This window comes from Canis lupus, chromosome 20 (assembly GCF_011100685.1).
Source record: "Canis lupus familiaris isolate Mischka breed German Shepherd chromosome 20, alternate assembly UU_Cfam_GSD_1.0, whole genome shotgun sequence".
Lineage (NCBI taxonomy): Eukaryota > Metazoa > Chordata > Mammalia > Carnivora > Canidae > Canis > Canis lupus.
Window position 1 is genome coordinate 49,313,776 of NC_049241.1, and position 15,927 is coordinate 49,329,702.

Below are 15,927 nucleotides of genomic sequence, written 5' to 3' on the forward strand. Positions count from 1 at the left end.
TGCTCCCAGCCTGTGATAGCGCAGCCTTCTCTTAGGCAGAAAGCTCCCAAGGGATGCCCAGGAACCTGGCTGCAGGTCTTGGTGAGCTTCTGAAAGCAAGCCAGGAGCCTCACCTATAACCATAGCACCCATTTAGTGAGCACCTGCTGTCTATCAGGAGCCATGCTCATACTATCTCAGCCAGTACTCACAACTTTGTGAAGTTGGGAGAGAGTTTTAATATCTCCATTTTGCAGTTGTGGAAATTGAGGCTCAGAGCAGCTGAATAGTTTGAGCAGAGTCATGTGGCTGAGAAAGGCAGGACTAGGGTTAGTGATTGTTACCCTGAGCCTGGCCAGTAACACTGGTATCAGTGACTGTGACCATCTATTGAGTGCCTGCTGCATATTGGACACTATAGAGAGAACTTAAAGTGAATTGTCTTATTAGTTTGTCTTCACAATCGTCTGATGAACCCATTTTACAGATTGAAAGGCTGAGGCTCAGACAGGTTAAATTTTGCACCTGGGCTTTGGCAGCTTGACAGTGATGAGCTCCAGAGCCCATTCTTGTCCCATCTGCTTGCTTTCTCCTCCTCCAAGGGTGCTTCTGCTCCACCCTATGGGCATGGCTGCCATATTCAGGGTCAGATGTAGGTTCAGCTGCCAAAAATCAAAACCAAACAGTACTGACCTTTTTCTGTCCCACTGCCTCAGTTTCTGTCCCACTACTACTAATAATTTAAAAAGCGCTTGCTATGTGCCAGGCACTGTTCTAAGTATTTGCCATTTAAAAAACTCATTTGTTCTCCCAACAAGCCTATGAGGTAGGTTCTATTTTTAGTTCCATTTTACATCTCATTGGCTTCATCTGTCAGGTTCATTGCCATCCGGATCTAAAGAATAAGATCTCCCAGACGACCACCAGCAGGGTCTTTTTGTAGAAAGAAGGCACTTCTGTTTAGGTGTATGTAGGAACCCAGGAGTTGCCTGCATTGCATTAAATTAAGAGTCACCCCCAAGCTAATACTAATAAGAATTTCTACCTCTGATGCTACTTTGCCAGATATGTGCTTTCTCATTTAATCCTGAGAGGGAGGTGCTATTCCAGTCCCCACTTACAGATGAAGAAACCAAGATTTAGAGTGGTGACCTGACTTGCTGGAGGTCACATTGCTAGAAAGTAGATGACTAGGTTGGGTCCCTTCAATGCAGACTTAGCTAGGTGCTCGGATGGCCCTGCTTTATCTGGGGAGTGCCGTCAGGAGAGAGGGAATGAGGCCAGCAAGATGGGAGAGGGAAGATGCCGAGCAAGGATGCAGTCTCGGCCTGATCCCGTGGGGAGCTCTGGAGTATGAGTAGCACCAGAGTTATCCTCCAACCTGAGGCAGAGACTGCCGGCCTTTCATCCATCCATCTCTGGTCACTTATTGGGGGCAGGGGACAGAGAGGTTGGAAGAGAGTGGCTGCTCAGGTTAAGGCAGCTCTCCATAACCAAGGGCAGTTTACAAAGAGAAGGGGCAGCTGCAAGCCGTTAACAGCCAACACCCACAGGAGCTGGAAAGTGGGCACACCAGTGACAGAGGATATTTGGCTTGGGCACTAACCACGTCCAGTGTCCAGAGCCTCAACCGCTCCACCTCATCACCTCTATTAGCATCACCCTTACATTGTAGATCCCTGTGGCTTCCACCCATCAGGAGGTGCTAATCATGAGCCGTGCGAAGTTCTTCTAATCAAGAAGCAAGGCCTCAGGCTTTTTGTTTGAACCCTAATTTTAACTATAGACTTTCCTGATAGCACCATGACTACAAACATCCAATTTGACATGACTCAGACCTGGGTTTAAGTCCTGCCTCTGTGATTTCTAACTCCCATGGATGAATCACGTTTCTCGGACTTGCTTCCCACCTCTGCAAAATGGGGATAATTTTACACGTGTGCCCACTTCATGGGGTTGTGCTAGAAGCCAATGAAATGATGTCTGGTTTCTTGAGACTGGAACTGGGACATTGCTTTTCTGTGCAGAGGTGCAGCTAACCTAGCTGGTGCCTTTGCATGAATTAGGAAAAGATGCCCCCTCTTGGTGGGAAAAATTAGGAAAAGGCACTCTGCTCTGGGTAAAAGCTTCCCAACACCCAGGAATATGGTTCATAAAGCAATCGATTTCTACTCCTTTCTTAGGTCATCAAATGACAGAGTATGCCAAATACTTTTAAAATATTTTAAAATAACACATACCATAACATATTAGGAGGGCTCATTCCCATTTTATGATGACCATCCTGTGTGGTCCCTTGTCATTGCTTCATCTCCAGCCTTGTGTGTGCTCTCGGTTCCCAGGGTTTGGGGTGCTTGCTCACAGAGCCATGGGGCTCTCTTGTGTCTTCTCAGGTTTACAAGTCGTCCTGAAGTCGATCATGAAGGCAATGATCCCCCTGCTGCAGATCGGCCTCCTCCTATTTTTTGCAATCCTTATTTTTGCAATCATAGGGTTAGAATTTTATATGGGAAAATTTCATACCACCTGCTTTGAAGAGGGGACAGGTAGGTCTAAGCAGCATGATGTGTTTTTTCCCAACCTTCTTCCCTTGGGGACAAGCTCCTAGAAGGGATCTGCAGGGCTTTGCTTCTTTTTCCTGGCAGCTGGGAGAACTTCCTTCCAAAGTGTTGCAGGCAAAGGCAGGGGGTGAGGTAGCCCTGGAGGTCTTTGTTGTTCTAGGGCCTTGTGTTGGGGTCCCCCAGAAGCTGTCCTAGGGGTAAGTGGTTTATTTGGGAAGTGATCCCAGGAAGTGCCATTGGGGAAGTGAGGACATGAGACAGGGAAAGAAGACATCTAGTAAAGAGGTGTGGTGTTATCAAGCAGGCTACCATTGTGGGCAGCTGGGACTCAGTCCCATTGGGTACCCTAGGGAGATAGCATAGGACACATGCCTCAGAGCCATCCCAGGCAGGGGGTAAGGGACCCTGGGTGTTATCCACCAACTTCTGTCTGACAGTGACATGGACTGTGCCTGGGTGGGCATTAATGTCCTGGCACAGCTAGCTGACCTGCACGCTGGGCTAGAGCAGGCATGAAAAGTGTTTTCAGCTGGGAGTATGTGGGGGCCAGGTAAACAGCAAGATATGAACAGGGTGCCAGTAGCTTCCACCTCGTAACCTCGCAGGAACTGCAGCCCATGCTGTGTTCTCAAGCAGGAAGAAAAAGGGCAGCCGGATCAGGAAGGAAGAAATCTGATTGCGTTGTGGGAGGCAATCCCCATTACCTGGAGAAAAGGAATAGAGAGAGGGTGGTCCTCCTGGCATCACCCAGAATGTGCCTTGAAGACACCCCAGCTAAGAGGCATGACACCAATAGTACCTAGCATAAGGTCCTGGTCCCTCTCTCCACACATGGTGCCAGGGGCAACCCTTCAGTGGTGAGGGTCAAGAAATGGGTCGGGGGACAGGCAGAGAAAAGCCAGGAAGGCAGGAGTCTCACTCATGGGACTCAGCTCTGAATCGGCAGCATAGCAGGGTGGTATCCCCCCATCCACACACTCGGGAATGGGTAGCTTCCAGATATGTTTTCAGTTAAATCTCCTGCTCTCCAAGCTCTTTTGCTCTCTGAAGCCCAAGAATCAAATGGAATCGGGTAAAGAGAGAAGCCTGTGTGTCAGTATTGGGACCACCTGCCATCTGGGTATAGCCAGGCCGGCTGGCAGTGCTCGTCAGAGGGACAAGGGAAACATGAATTCAGGGGAGGGACAGGGTGGATGGTGAAGCTGAAGGGGAAGCCATGTGAGAAAATGAAAGGGGTTTCATGCCTGTGTCACCGGGAAGAAGATTCTGTCTGGGGGTGGCTTCCTACCCACCATGTCCTCCTGGTCACCCCCCAAGTAGTAGATCCCTGGCCCCAGACTGCCCCAGACGGAAGGAAAACCCAGTAGGGAACGTTTATTCAAGATGTCCTTTTTCTTCCTCTTCTCCTGCTCCTCCTGACTCCTTCTCTCCTGGGCTTGTGAAGTTTGCTCAATATGGGATGTCCTAATTATTTCTCTCCCCGATGAAGAAGGTGTTAATTGAGGCAGAGCTATTTCTGCGCCTGGCCTCGTCACCCGGGCGGAAACGCAGGAGGGAGAGATACAGGGCAGGGCCCCTTGGAAAAGTCAGCCAAGAGCAGAGAAACCAGGACTCCTAGAGCCTAGGTTTGGGGGTTTTGTTGAGGTGGTTTGGTGTGTGTGTGTGGTTTTTTTTTTTTTTTTTTTTTTTTTTTTTTTTGGTCTTTCTAGCCAAGCAGACACATAACTGGCTTAGGTCTCAGTGGGGTTGTGAGGGGGCAGATGTAGGGGGAGCAGCTGGGGGGGGCTAGGAAGCCTCATTTTAGGAGGATGACTGAAAAGCTTGCGATTAAAAATATAAGGCGTGTGAGTAAGAGACAGATATATACAGACACCCAGGCAGCAGGTTAATTTTAAAATATATTTATAACCAAATTCCTCAGACTCTCTGGACGGTTGCTTTTCTAGAAGCAGCCCTCTGAGTGTTTCGTGATGGGGGGGGGGGGCGGAGGGTTGAGTGGGGCTTAAAAATCAGAAGAAGCACTGGGCAGGAGTGCTAAGGAGAGACAGGTTTTCAGCTGTGTTCCTTTATCGCCCAGAACCCTGGTTCCTGCGTGCCCAGAAGTGTGCTAAACACGCAGAGAAATGTGAAGTTAAAGTGGAAGGCTTTCTGCTTTCCAAGAGCCTCCAAAAGAGTTTGAGGAGACAAGACTCCTTGTCTGCAACTAGCTCGTTGCTCTTATCTCCCCACGAAATACGAACATTGAGGAGCTCTTGTGGCCCTGAAGAAAAGGAAGGACCAGTGCTCACTGGCTGACACAGGGGGCCACGGGGTGGGGTGGGGGGAACTGAGCCAGACTTGGTCGTGAGGTAGAGATGGAGAAGGTTCTGGACAGAGGTGACCTTCCCAACAAACGGTGGTTCTCATTTATTATAGGAGCACATGCATTTTCTTCCCCCTGCTCTGAGCCTTATGTTTAAAAGATTTTGCTTTCCAGCCTGTATTTGTTAAATAATAGTCCCCCTGTACCAAGTCCAGCATGAATGACGAAGGCATTTCCAGCCACTTAAACTAGTGGTCATTGCTTCTTGAGCAGTAGGTGTCACTTCTGAGAGTGGCGAGTGTCACATTGCATGATCTAGAGTTTCTGTTTAACCGAAGCTTCAAAGGCCGATGAGATTCACGCCTTCCGTGCTGGTTTATTTCTCTCTGCTGCGTGCCGAGTGGGGGTTGGGAATTTGTGTCCATAACACATCCATTGAGATATATTTTTATTTTGTGGAGAGCTTGAGTTTACACACTTGGCTGTTTGTTTTCTTGGCTGACAGCGTCATTCTCTGAAAGCCTTCAAAAGTGTGACTCACTGAATAGGGTCCTCTCATATCCACTGCTCTGGTCTAGTGGGGACACCCCGGGGTCATTCTGCGCTCCCCTGATTCCATGTGTTCCCGGGGTCACCCCATCAATACCTTGGAATTCAGACCCCACCTTTGGCGCCCAGCCCAACGTTTCCAGGAAGCCGTCTTTGGTTGCCAGCGAAAGGGGCATCTGTTGGCATGTGTCTCTTTCCTTGTGGCATTTTTACAATCTGCCTCTTGCTGTTTGGGGAGAAAACTTAGCTCCTGTGCCTAAGGGTAAGTACTGTGTGTACTGGCCTCCCTCGCCCCCAGAACAGCTCTCAGAGCCCAGTACATCTCAAAAAAAAGAAAAGAGGAGGAAAGAGAGAAAAAAGAAAGAGACAGAGACAGAGAGAGAGAAAAAACAGATGAGAGAAGTAAAGAAAAAAAAAAAAAGAAAAATCAGCCTACAGAAGAACAGCACCACACGATTCACATATTTGTCCTAATGGAAGTCTAGAGAACACTGCACCCAATCACCTCAAAATTGCATGGCATATTCACCCAAACCATCTGTATTAGGGAACATAAAGCACATCTCAACAGATCTTAAAAGACTAAATTATACAAGACATATCCTCTGACCAACGGTGTAATTAAGCTGGAAATTGGTAACAAACAGAAACTCTGAAAGTGTTAGGAAATTAAGAAGCATGCTTCTTAATGTACAGATGAAATGATAGGGTATCTGAGATTTGCTTTAAAAATATTCTACTGCAAAGCAAATGTGGGGAGGGGGTACAGATGAAACAAGATTAGCCCTGAGTTGATAAGTGTTGAAATTGGTGATAGGTGCATGGGAATTTGTTATATTATTCTATTTTTTTAAGATTTTATTTATTTGAGAGAGAGAGAGAGAGAGAGAGCACGTGTGAGCATGCAAAGGGAGGAGCAGAGGGAGAGGGAAAAGCAGACTCCCTGCTGAGCACAGAGCCTACATGGGACTTGATCCCACAACCCTGAGATCATGACCTGAGCTGAAATCAAGAGGTAGACACTCAACCGACTGAGCCACCCAGGTGCCTCTATACTATTCTGTTTTTGTAAATATCTGGAAAGTTTGTTTAAAAAACAAAAAAGAAAAAAAAAAACAAAAAAGAAACACATCTTGGTTATCCATGGGTCAAAGAAGAAATGATAATGGAAATTACCGAATATTTTACTTGAGTGATCATGATAACGCATGGCAAATTTTGTGAGATAATAGCTAAAGCTGCACGCAAAGGGCCATTATGTGTAGCCTTAAAAGAACGTGAATCCATCTTAGAAGTTTAGGAAATGTACAGGAAAAGTACTCGGAAAAAAAAGTACAGGAAAAAAATGTACTTTAAAAAAAAAAAAAAAAGCCTGATGATTCAGTTCAATAGTCATTTTTCCCCCAACAGTATTGAACCCTGACAGCCCCTATTTCTCAGAGTTGGTTTTCCTAGCCCCTTCCCCTGACTTTTGTCCCCCTTCCCTTTCACAGATGACATTCAGGGTGAGTCTCCAGCTCCGTGTGGGACAGAGGAACCCGCCCGCACCTGCCCCAATGGGACCAAATGTCAGCCCTACTGGGAAGGGCCCAACAATGGGATTACTCAGTTCGACAACATCCTATTTGCAGTGCTGACAGTTTTCCAATGCATCACCATGGAAGGGTGGACTGACCTCCTCTACAATGTAAGTGATGCAAACTCGGGGGGAGGTAGCCCCCGCTGGACCAGCCAATTCCTGAGGCTGCATTGGAGGGACTCTGAGCCGGTGGGGCCAGCGGGGCGGGGCACAGAGCTGCGAATCTTCAGAACTTTAAGTAGAGGAGGCCCCTCAGGACATGGAAATCCAGAGGGCACACAGATGCCAAATACGTTTCACTGTGCAAGTGTTTCAATATAATTTTAGATTTTTTTAATATGTAAAAGGCCCATGTGATTCAAAAGCCCACATGGATAAAAGAAGGGCCCTGTGCTGGGACTAATGTTGGCCCTCTGCCATCCCTGCCCTTCCCTGCAGGGTGAGGAGTCCATGGGGCTTAGGGGAGGCATCTACCAGCAGCGGGCACCACTTACCCCACTTTCTGGACCACCCTCTTGGATTATCCAGGATTCTGGAATTTTCTGCCCAAGCCGAGATTCTGTGGACTTGCATGAGATTCTTCTGTGGGTCTGTTCTCCAACTGTGCCACCACATGTCCTAGGAGCGTCTGTTCGCACAAATGTGGCTGGAGCTTAGACATGTGAGCAGAAGTGCCCATGCGTCTGTGCATGAAGCCCACCCCCACCCCTGGGCCAGACATAGCCGTGAGTTGGGGAGAAGACAGGCCATCATGCGTGGCCAGGGGGCAGGGCTGGCTTTGCTTACATCGTGATCTGGTGCAGACATCTAGGTTCTAAATTCCACCCTGACCTTCCGAGTGCTTATGAAGGTATGTTTACAAAGGAGAAGCATACAGCATATTTTATTTAGTAGTTTTTAAATATTTACACAGAGTATGTGGGCCTCCGTCAGTACTCTTGTCTGAGATCTTGAAAACATTAGAGACCAGTCCACCTGGCCCACTTGCATCCTGTTTCCCATCCCCCCACCACGTGCAACCCCTTTAGTTCCTTGGTGTGTATGATTTCAGTATTTATGCAAATATAAATGTAATCATATCTATATCCTTTTTTCTTACCCCAAAGGCTGGCATTCTATACATACTGTTCTATTCTGTGGGGGTTTTTTGGTCACGTAACAACATATCCTGGAGATCTTTCCATGGCAGGACATGGAGTATGTCTTCGTTCTTTTGTACAGCTGCATAGCACTCCATTATTTGGAGGGCCATGGTTTATTTAATCAGTTCCCCAGAGACGAATGCTTGGATGGTTCCCCATCCTCTGACCTTGAACTCAGAGCTGCCATGAGCAGTGCTGCATTTATGTCTTTTCATCCTTGTGCAGATAGAGCTGGAGTTGGTGGTGTCCATTCCCCAGAAGTGGGTTCACTGGGTCAATGGTTAAAGTGTATTTATAATTTTGATAGATATTTAGATGTGCAGGTTTTAGAGCCTTCTCTGCCCTAAACACAGCACACCTTCCTCACCAGCCTGTGCAGGTGAAAGGCCCCCAAGCCATTTGCCTCTTGGCAGCTAGAGATGGGTGGAGTCAAGGATTCAGAATCAAATACAGGATGCCACAGGTGTAGCGACCTCATGGAGCATCCCCTGGGGCTGCTCCACACACATGACTCTGTTGACTCATGGAGGTATCCTCTCTGCCTGCCTAAGTGCTAAAATTGCCAGTTAAGTTTCTTCCCATATGAGCCAGGGCATGGCTTGCTGGGGAAACAATACCAGGCTTCTTTCTGCATACACAGTTGCTGAACTCTCCTCCTGGAAGCAGGTCTATGTTTCTTTTTCTTTTTTTAAGATTTTATTTATTTATTTGTGATAAACACAGAGAGAGAGAAAGGCAGAGACATGGGAGGAGGGAGAAGCAGGCTCCATGCCGGGAGCCCGAGCGGGACTCGATCCCAGGACCCCAGAATCACGCCCTGGGCCAAAGGCAGGCGCCAAACCCCTGAGCCACCCAGGAATCCCCAGGTCTATGTTTCTTAAGAAAGTTTTCCCCTTGGAAGTGAAGGGAGATTTACAAAAACCTATCCTTTTAATCAGTGGCTCATTTTAGGGTGGGATTGAGAGTGCAGCCTGGAAGTGGACTGCAAAAGTGCCATAGACAGTTGTACATGTCACACACTGCACAAGCCACCACGTCTCAGAAGTGTAATTTGTATTGTAGACTACATAGATGTCCACCATTATTATAGTTTTTTAACAAATGTAAAGACTGTAGGAAGAAGACATGGTGTTCTAATTTGTATAAAGACTCTCTGAGCATAGCATGTCTAGAAACAGATCACAGATCTGAGAAATGCTCAGTCTCTCTCTTGGACCTCACTTGCAAACAGCTTGGACAAAAGGTTACACCCAATTGCAAAAGCTTGCTAGGGGATTTTTATGGGTTCTAGGTGTTTACTTTGCAAGGGTGATATGAGAGGAGGCTGCAGGGGGAAATGAGCCCTGCTGGGAGTGAAACAGAGCCAGGAGCCAGGAAGGTAAGGAAACTCCAGCAGAGAATGGGACTGAGGAGCAAAAGCTAAAAGAATTGTAAACATGGGAAAGGGGTGTATCATGAGGCCAGATGTCCAGAGAAATTGTCCAGAGGTTCAGAGGAAGATACTGAGGATGTGCTTAGTGGTGGGAGAGTAAGCATGAGTAGGACCACAAATTTCCAGAAGATTCCCCAGTCATAAGCACCATTGTTGGAAGGGCTATTCGTCCTGGAGCTAAGCTGTCTTGGGGGAAACAAGCTCCAGGTAATTGGTGAGAGCACAGAGTCAGGTACGAGACTGCCTAGGTTCCCATTCTGACTCCACCACTTCCTTGCTGTGCAACCTTGGGCAAGTCACTTGGCCTCTCTGTGCCTCATTTCCTCTTGTGTGGTATGAGCAGAAGCACGGTCCCACCTCACAAGGCAGGAGCACTGAGTGAGGTGGGTACATGTGAAGTGTTTAGAACAGTGCCTGGTCCTCAGCAAATTGTAGGCCGAATTCTCCACGCTGGTGGGCACTCCTTTCAGAAACATATATGATGTTTTCATCATAAAAACTTCAGCAGCACCTAAGGAAGCGAGCTGCGGGGTCTCACTTTATTCCCCACCCTCACCCCACAGGTAGCTGTAACTCAGTCAGAGTAGCCTTCTAGAACTTTACATGTGCTTACATCCCACCGCCATCCTGTGGGTAGAAACCCCAGTACTGATCTGGGTTTCATGTGAGCCTAGAGTAATAATAAAGTACCTCAAAGTGGTGGCTAAAACATCAGACATTCATTATTTCACAGTCTGGAGGCCAGAAGTCCCCTATCAAGGTACTGGCAGGGCCAGGCTCCCTCTGAAGACCCTGGGGGAGGATCCCTCTTTGCCTCTTCCAGCTTCTGGTAGCTGCCAACAATCCTTGGCATTCCCTGGCTTACATATTCTCTGCCCTCCACTTGAATATCCCATCTTCACATGGTTGTCTTCTTATAAAGACACCAGTCATGTTGGATTAGGGCCCACTCTACTCCAGCATAATCTCCTCTGAACGAATGACCTCTGTAATGACCTGGTTTCCAAATAAGGTCACATTCTGAGGTCCTGAGGGTTAAAATTTCAATATATCTTTTGTGGGGGGAGGAAGGTGATTCCATAACACCTCCCAAACTACTGTACCTGAATCCCTTATCTGGGGCTTCCCAAATTAAGACACATACACACACACATATGCATACTACAGCTACTAGAGCCTCTCATTGCCAAAGGCTGGAGCTAAGGTGGCTCTCTTTGAGTTTCTGCTGGTGAGAGCAGAGATGTTGCTTTTCTAGATTCATTAGGACCCTGCTCTTATGTTCTGCCTCTGCCAGCCCTGCCCAGACCTGTCCTAGGACACCCCCTCAATCCATCCGGCAGCCGCAGGTCTGGAATCTTTGTCTCTGTATTTGTGCTAGAGCCTAGGCCTGTGGGCATGGCCTCACTGAATGGGGAGAGAGTCCAGACGCACCTGCTCCAAGTATCTTAGAATCCATGGGCACAGATGCCAGATGGATGCCACCTCCTGGGTGGGCAGTGCTTTATGATCCCAACATCTTGTTTCTGTTCCTTAATATCATTGAAATCCATTCGTGTATTAACTGTTGAGCACTTAGTGCATGCTGGGAAGTGGGCAGGTGATGGAGGGGAGAGGACCCACCAGGAAGAAGACAGACAGAAATCCCCAGTCTGATAGGGGAGATGGACACAAACAATAAACATGATAAATAATAAACTGCCCCTCCAGTGGGAGACAGTAAGCAAATACATAATATGGGACATAGTGACATGCCCTGTGAGGACAGAAGCAGCACAGGGGCAAGGTGGTGCTAGTCTCAGTCAGGCAATCAGGGAGGGCTCCTCAGAGGAAGTGACATTTCTGCAGAGAAGGAGAGCACAAGGCAGCTGTTTGTGGGGGAGGATTCTTGGCAGAGGGAGCAGCAGCAGCCCACCTACATGGCATGGTCTGCCCCCTTCCAGGTTTTCACAATTTTGGTTTGTACCAAAATTCTTTTCTGTTTGGCTTCCTGGTTAAATAAATGCCTTCTGGAAAAAGCCTAACCTCAACTAATCAGCAATGCTGTCAAAGGTTTATATCAGGATGTGCATCTCAGCATTATTTGTAAAAATAGAACAAAACTGGAAGCAACTGGTTTGGTACCGTCTGGTCACTTCGTATGAGGGAATATTACATCGTCATTAAAAAGCATCTGTTGGGAGAGTATTTACAGAAGCAGGGATTTGCTCACTGTATAATGATGAGTGGGGGGAATTGATTTTTTTTTTTAAAGAATCAAGGTGAGGTAAACCTTATGTCTTAGCTCCAGCTGCCATCACAAAATAGCATACACCAGGTGGCTTCAACAACAGAAATTTGTTTCTCACTGTTCTAGAGGCTAGAAATCTGAGACCAGGGTGGCCAGCACAGTGAGGACTCTCCACCTGGCTTGTGGACAGCCACCTTCTTGCTGCCTCCTCACATGGTGGGGAAAGAGAGGGCTAGCTCTCTGGCATCTCATATTATAAGGACACTAATCTCATCATGGGGACTCCACGCTTGTGACCCCATCCAACCCTGATCACATTCCAAAGGCCTGTCTCCTAATACCATCACACTGGGGTTTGGGGCTTCCACATATGAACTCAGGAGCCAGGATCCCCTTTAGCCTGTAGCACCTTCTGATCTCAAGTGTGTACATTTGAAAATATAAGTTAGGAAAAGAAAGACTGGAAGACACTATACCAAGACGACCTCTTGTTCGGGAATCTTTATTTTCCTGATACTTCTCTGTATTATCAATTTTTCTACAGTATTACAATTTCCTTTTATCATCAGAAAAAAATATTTAGACTTGTCTTGTTATAGATTTAAGAGGAAAAAAAGAGAGATTTGGGGTCATTATGACATGAGGAGATGAAGAGGGCAGGCAGGGGAATGAACATTTTCCCAATATGTTCACGGTGTGCTGGGTACTCTTATCTACATCACCTGTCTAGACAGAGTCCACACCAAAGGTTTGATTGACATGGCAATAATTAATGGCCATTTTTTATTGTTTTATTATTACATAAAGTAAGTGAAGAAAAAAACCAAAATCTTCCTTACAGAAGAATTCCATCTGATATAGGAAGATACTCCCCCTCCAGAAGTGGATGTGAGTCTCTCCACTCATGGAGGGTGGGCTGGACTTAGCAACTCACTTCCAAAGAGTAGTAGGGAAGGGGGAGATAGAATCATTTGATAGGGGAAACCTAGCAAACACTACCCTAGCAAGTGACCAAGGTCAACACCCCAGTGAATGTGTAACTGTGTGGATGTGATGGGCGGGGGACCTCACTTCTGGTTTCCTTCCTCAAGCCTCATAACCCCTGTGTAATCATGAGCAAAACATCAGACGAACCCAGATTGGAGGGCATTCTGCAGGATACCTGACCAGTCCTTTCCCAGACTGCCAAGATCATGATAAACAAGGGAAGGCTGATAAACTATCACAGACCAGAGGAGCCAAAGGAGATATGACAACTAGATACAGCGTGGGGGCCTGGAACAGAAAGGGGACATTACTGGGGAAACTGATGAAATTCAAATAAAGTCAGGAGTTTGGTTTATAAATAGGGACGACTATTCACCATTTTACAAGTAAGAGTCCAAGGTTGAGAGTGTGGCCTGAAGATGGCAGCCAGGTTGTGGCGGGACCAGGTGCCCTGAACTGATCCCCAGGAAAGGGATTTGGTGAAAGGGAGGGTGAGAGAGAGGTGGGAAGGGGAGGAGAGAGGGAGAGCAGTTTGATTTTTCTTAAGATTTTACATTATTAGAGAGAGAGCGCACATGAGCTGGGGAAGGGAAAGGCAGAGGGAGAAGCAGACCCCTCGCTGAGCAGGGAGCCTGACACAGGGCTCAATCCCAGGACCCGAGATCATGACCTGAGCCAAAGTCAGCTGCTTAACCAACTGAGCCACCCAGGTGCCCCCAGAGAGCAGTTTAATTTTTAAAGGAGTAATTTCTTAAAATTCTCTTTAAAGTCTGGGGCAGAAAAGCTAGATCAGCAAGAGAAAAGCCTCCTTTAGAGACTTCAGAGATTTTTTGGGGGGGTTTGTTTTATTGAGATACAAGTTTGAGTTGTACAGGATGATGTTTTGTTGGGCGTATATTGCACAGTGATTGCCACCGTGTGAGTTTAGCTAACATCTGTCACCCGATAGAGTTACCCAAACTTGGGATTTTTCCCCCGGTGGTGGTGGTGGTGGCATGGGGAAGCTCACTCAGGAGGGCTGTGCTGGGCCAAAGCAGCCTGGAGGCTGGTGTGTGTGACAGGACCTGCCCTCTCTTGGCTGATACCAGAGAGGGTAGGTGGAGAGGCTGAGGTCTTTAACCAGGACCCTTCATGAGCAACAGGGGAGTCCTGGCGGGACCAAGGCATCCTGAGTTAATTTTTGGCTGCTATTTGCTGAATTGACCGGGTGCCACATGTCTTTTTGCACTGTCAATCGCTCCATGAAACAACCTTGTGCGAGACACATTTTTAGCCCCATCTTCCAGATGAGGAGACCAAGGCCTTAGAGCCAAGCATGACAAAATCAGAATCGTAACCCAGCACCGGGAAGTAATCATGCCACCCCCTCCCCTCTGTTTGACTCTCTCCTTCTTCCCCTTCTCCCTCTCTGTCTTTATTTCCCTTATGTCATGTCTGTCTCTGTCTCCTCCTCTTCCCATCCTCTTCTCTTTCTCCCTCTCCCTCCCCACCTCTATCACTGTGTTTGTCCCCTTCAGTTAATGTCAATTAGCAAAGTGGCAAAACTGTGCTTGGTTGATGGTTATAAATGTGTGTCTCTTAACAAATGGTCACTCGTGGTTGAAACTGATCTTTGACCTCAACCCTTTTATATTCACTGATGCTCCTTTTGGCCGATATCAAAGCATTAAGACTTGGGGGGGGGGTCCCTGGGTGGCTCAGCAGTTTGGCGCCTGCCTTCGGCCCAGGGCGTGATCCTGGACACCCAGGATCGAGTCCCACATCAGGCTCCCTGCATGGAGCCTGCTTCTCCCTCTGCCTGTGCCTCTGCCTCTCTATCTCTCTCTGTGTCTCTCATGAATAAATAAATAAAATCTTAAAAAAAAAAGACTGGGGGGACTTTGGATCATGCATTCATTCAACAAACATTCATTGAACGCCTCCTAAGTGCATGTGCTCTTCCAGGCACCCAGAACATGCAGTGAATGGAAGAGACAAAAATCCCTATTTGGGGGAGTTGACATTTTAGTGGAGGAAGCAGGTGATCATCAACATAATTAAGAGATTATTTATGTGTGTGTGTAAAGGGCAGATAGTATATTAAATATTTGAGGCTTGGCAAGCCATGCAGCCTCTGTCACAAGGCTCAATCTGCTGTCGTAACACAAAAGCAACCACAGAGAAAATACATAAGGGAATGGGTATGGCTGTGTATCAATAAAACCATACATACAAACATAAGTGGCTAGGCCATGGGCTATACTTTGAGGACTCCTGTGCAAGAGGGGAATGAGAGCTTAAGGAGAAAAGTTAAGCAATAGAGGGGTTGTGGGTTGTCAAAGTGAGAGACTGCAGTTCTTCTAAAAAGCCCTAAAGGAGGTGAAGGGGGGTGCCATGCAAGTGTGCTAGGAAAGAGAGACGGAGGCAGACAAGGCAGCCAGGGCGAAGGCCCTGGGGCAGGAACGTTTCTGGCATTTGTAAGGAGCAGCAAGGTGGCTCACGTGGCTGGTGGGGAGTGAGGGCAAACAAGGGAGCTTAGGGCCAAAAGGAGGTGACAGGACCACATAAGAAGCTTCCTTACCATATAGGAAGCTATATAATCTATCATCCAAAGCAGGACAATTTGAGAGCAAGTACGGAAAGGAAGACTCAAAAAATAATTAACAGGCATTTTATGATCTACAATGGGAATAAACTGGGATATACGACCTTCCTCACAGCCACTGTGGGACCTTTTCTTTCACAGTCAAACCCACACCATTTTTATTCAGTATGCTGGGGAATTGGGTGTTCTCCTGAGCTGAGTTTTTTTTTAACATCTTTTTTTTTTTTTTCTGAATGAACCATGCTCAAAAAATTAGAGGAAAATAAACCATAAAACAGAAGGCACTTAAGAATTTTACTGGGACTCAGCCATTAATTTGTTTGATGAGTATTTATTGAATGCTTGCTAAGCGCCAGGCACCACAACTAGGCACCGACAGTGCTGGGAGAATCAGTATCTCCTTTAAGGCTCTTACGGGCCAACCATTATAAATATTAAATACTATGTAAGTGTAGCAAAGAGGTGAAATACAGGGAAAAATCTCTATGTTGTAAGCCAGAAGGATGGTTCTAGCCCTAGCTGTGCCATCCACACCCTGTGCAAGCTGGCAAGTCATGTTGCTTTCCTCAGCCTATTTCCTCCATG

The 15,927-nt window shown here is 47.1% G+C and overlaps 1 protein-coding gene across 6 annotated transcripts in view; it reads left to right on the forward strand.

Annotated features, from left to right (window-relative positions):
• Nucleotides 1-15,927, forward strand: part of CACNA1A (calcium voltage-gated channel subunit alpha1 A) — a 215,310-nt gene that overhangs the window by 94,056 nt on the left and 105,327 nt on the right. For all 6 annotated transcript variants that reach the window (XM_038567087.1, XM_038567088.1, XM_038567089.1 and 3 more), the window contains exons 5-6: nt 2,373-2,525; nt 6,885-7,078. In XM_038567087.1, the coding sequence (XP_038423015.1) occupies nt 2,373-2,525; nt 6,885-7,078 (347 nt within the window). The remainder of the gene's footprint in view (nt 1-2,372; nt 2,526-6,884; nt 7,079-15,927) is intronic.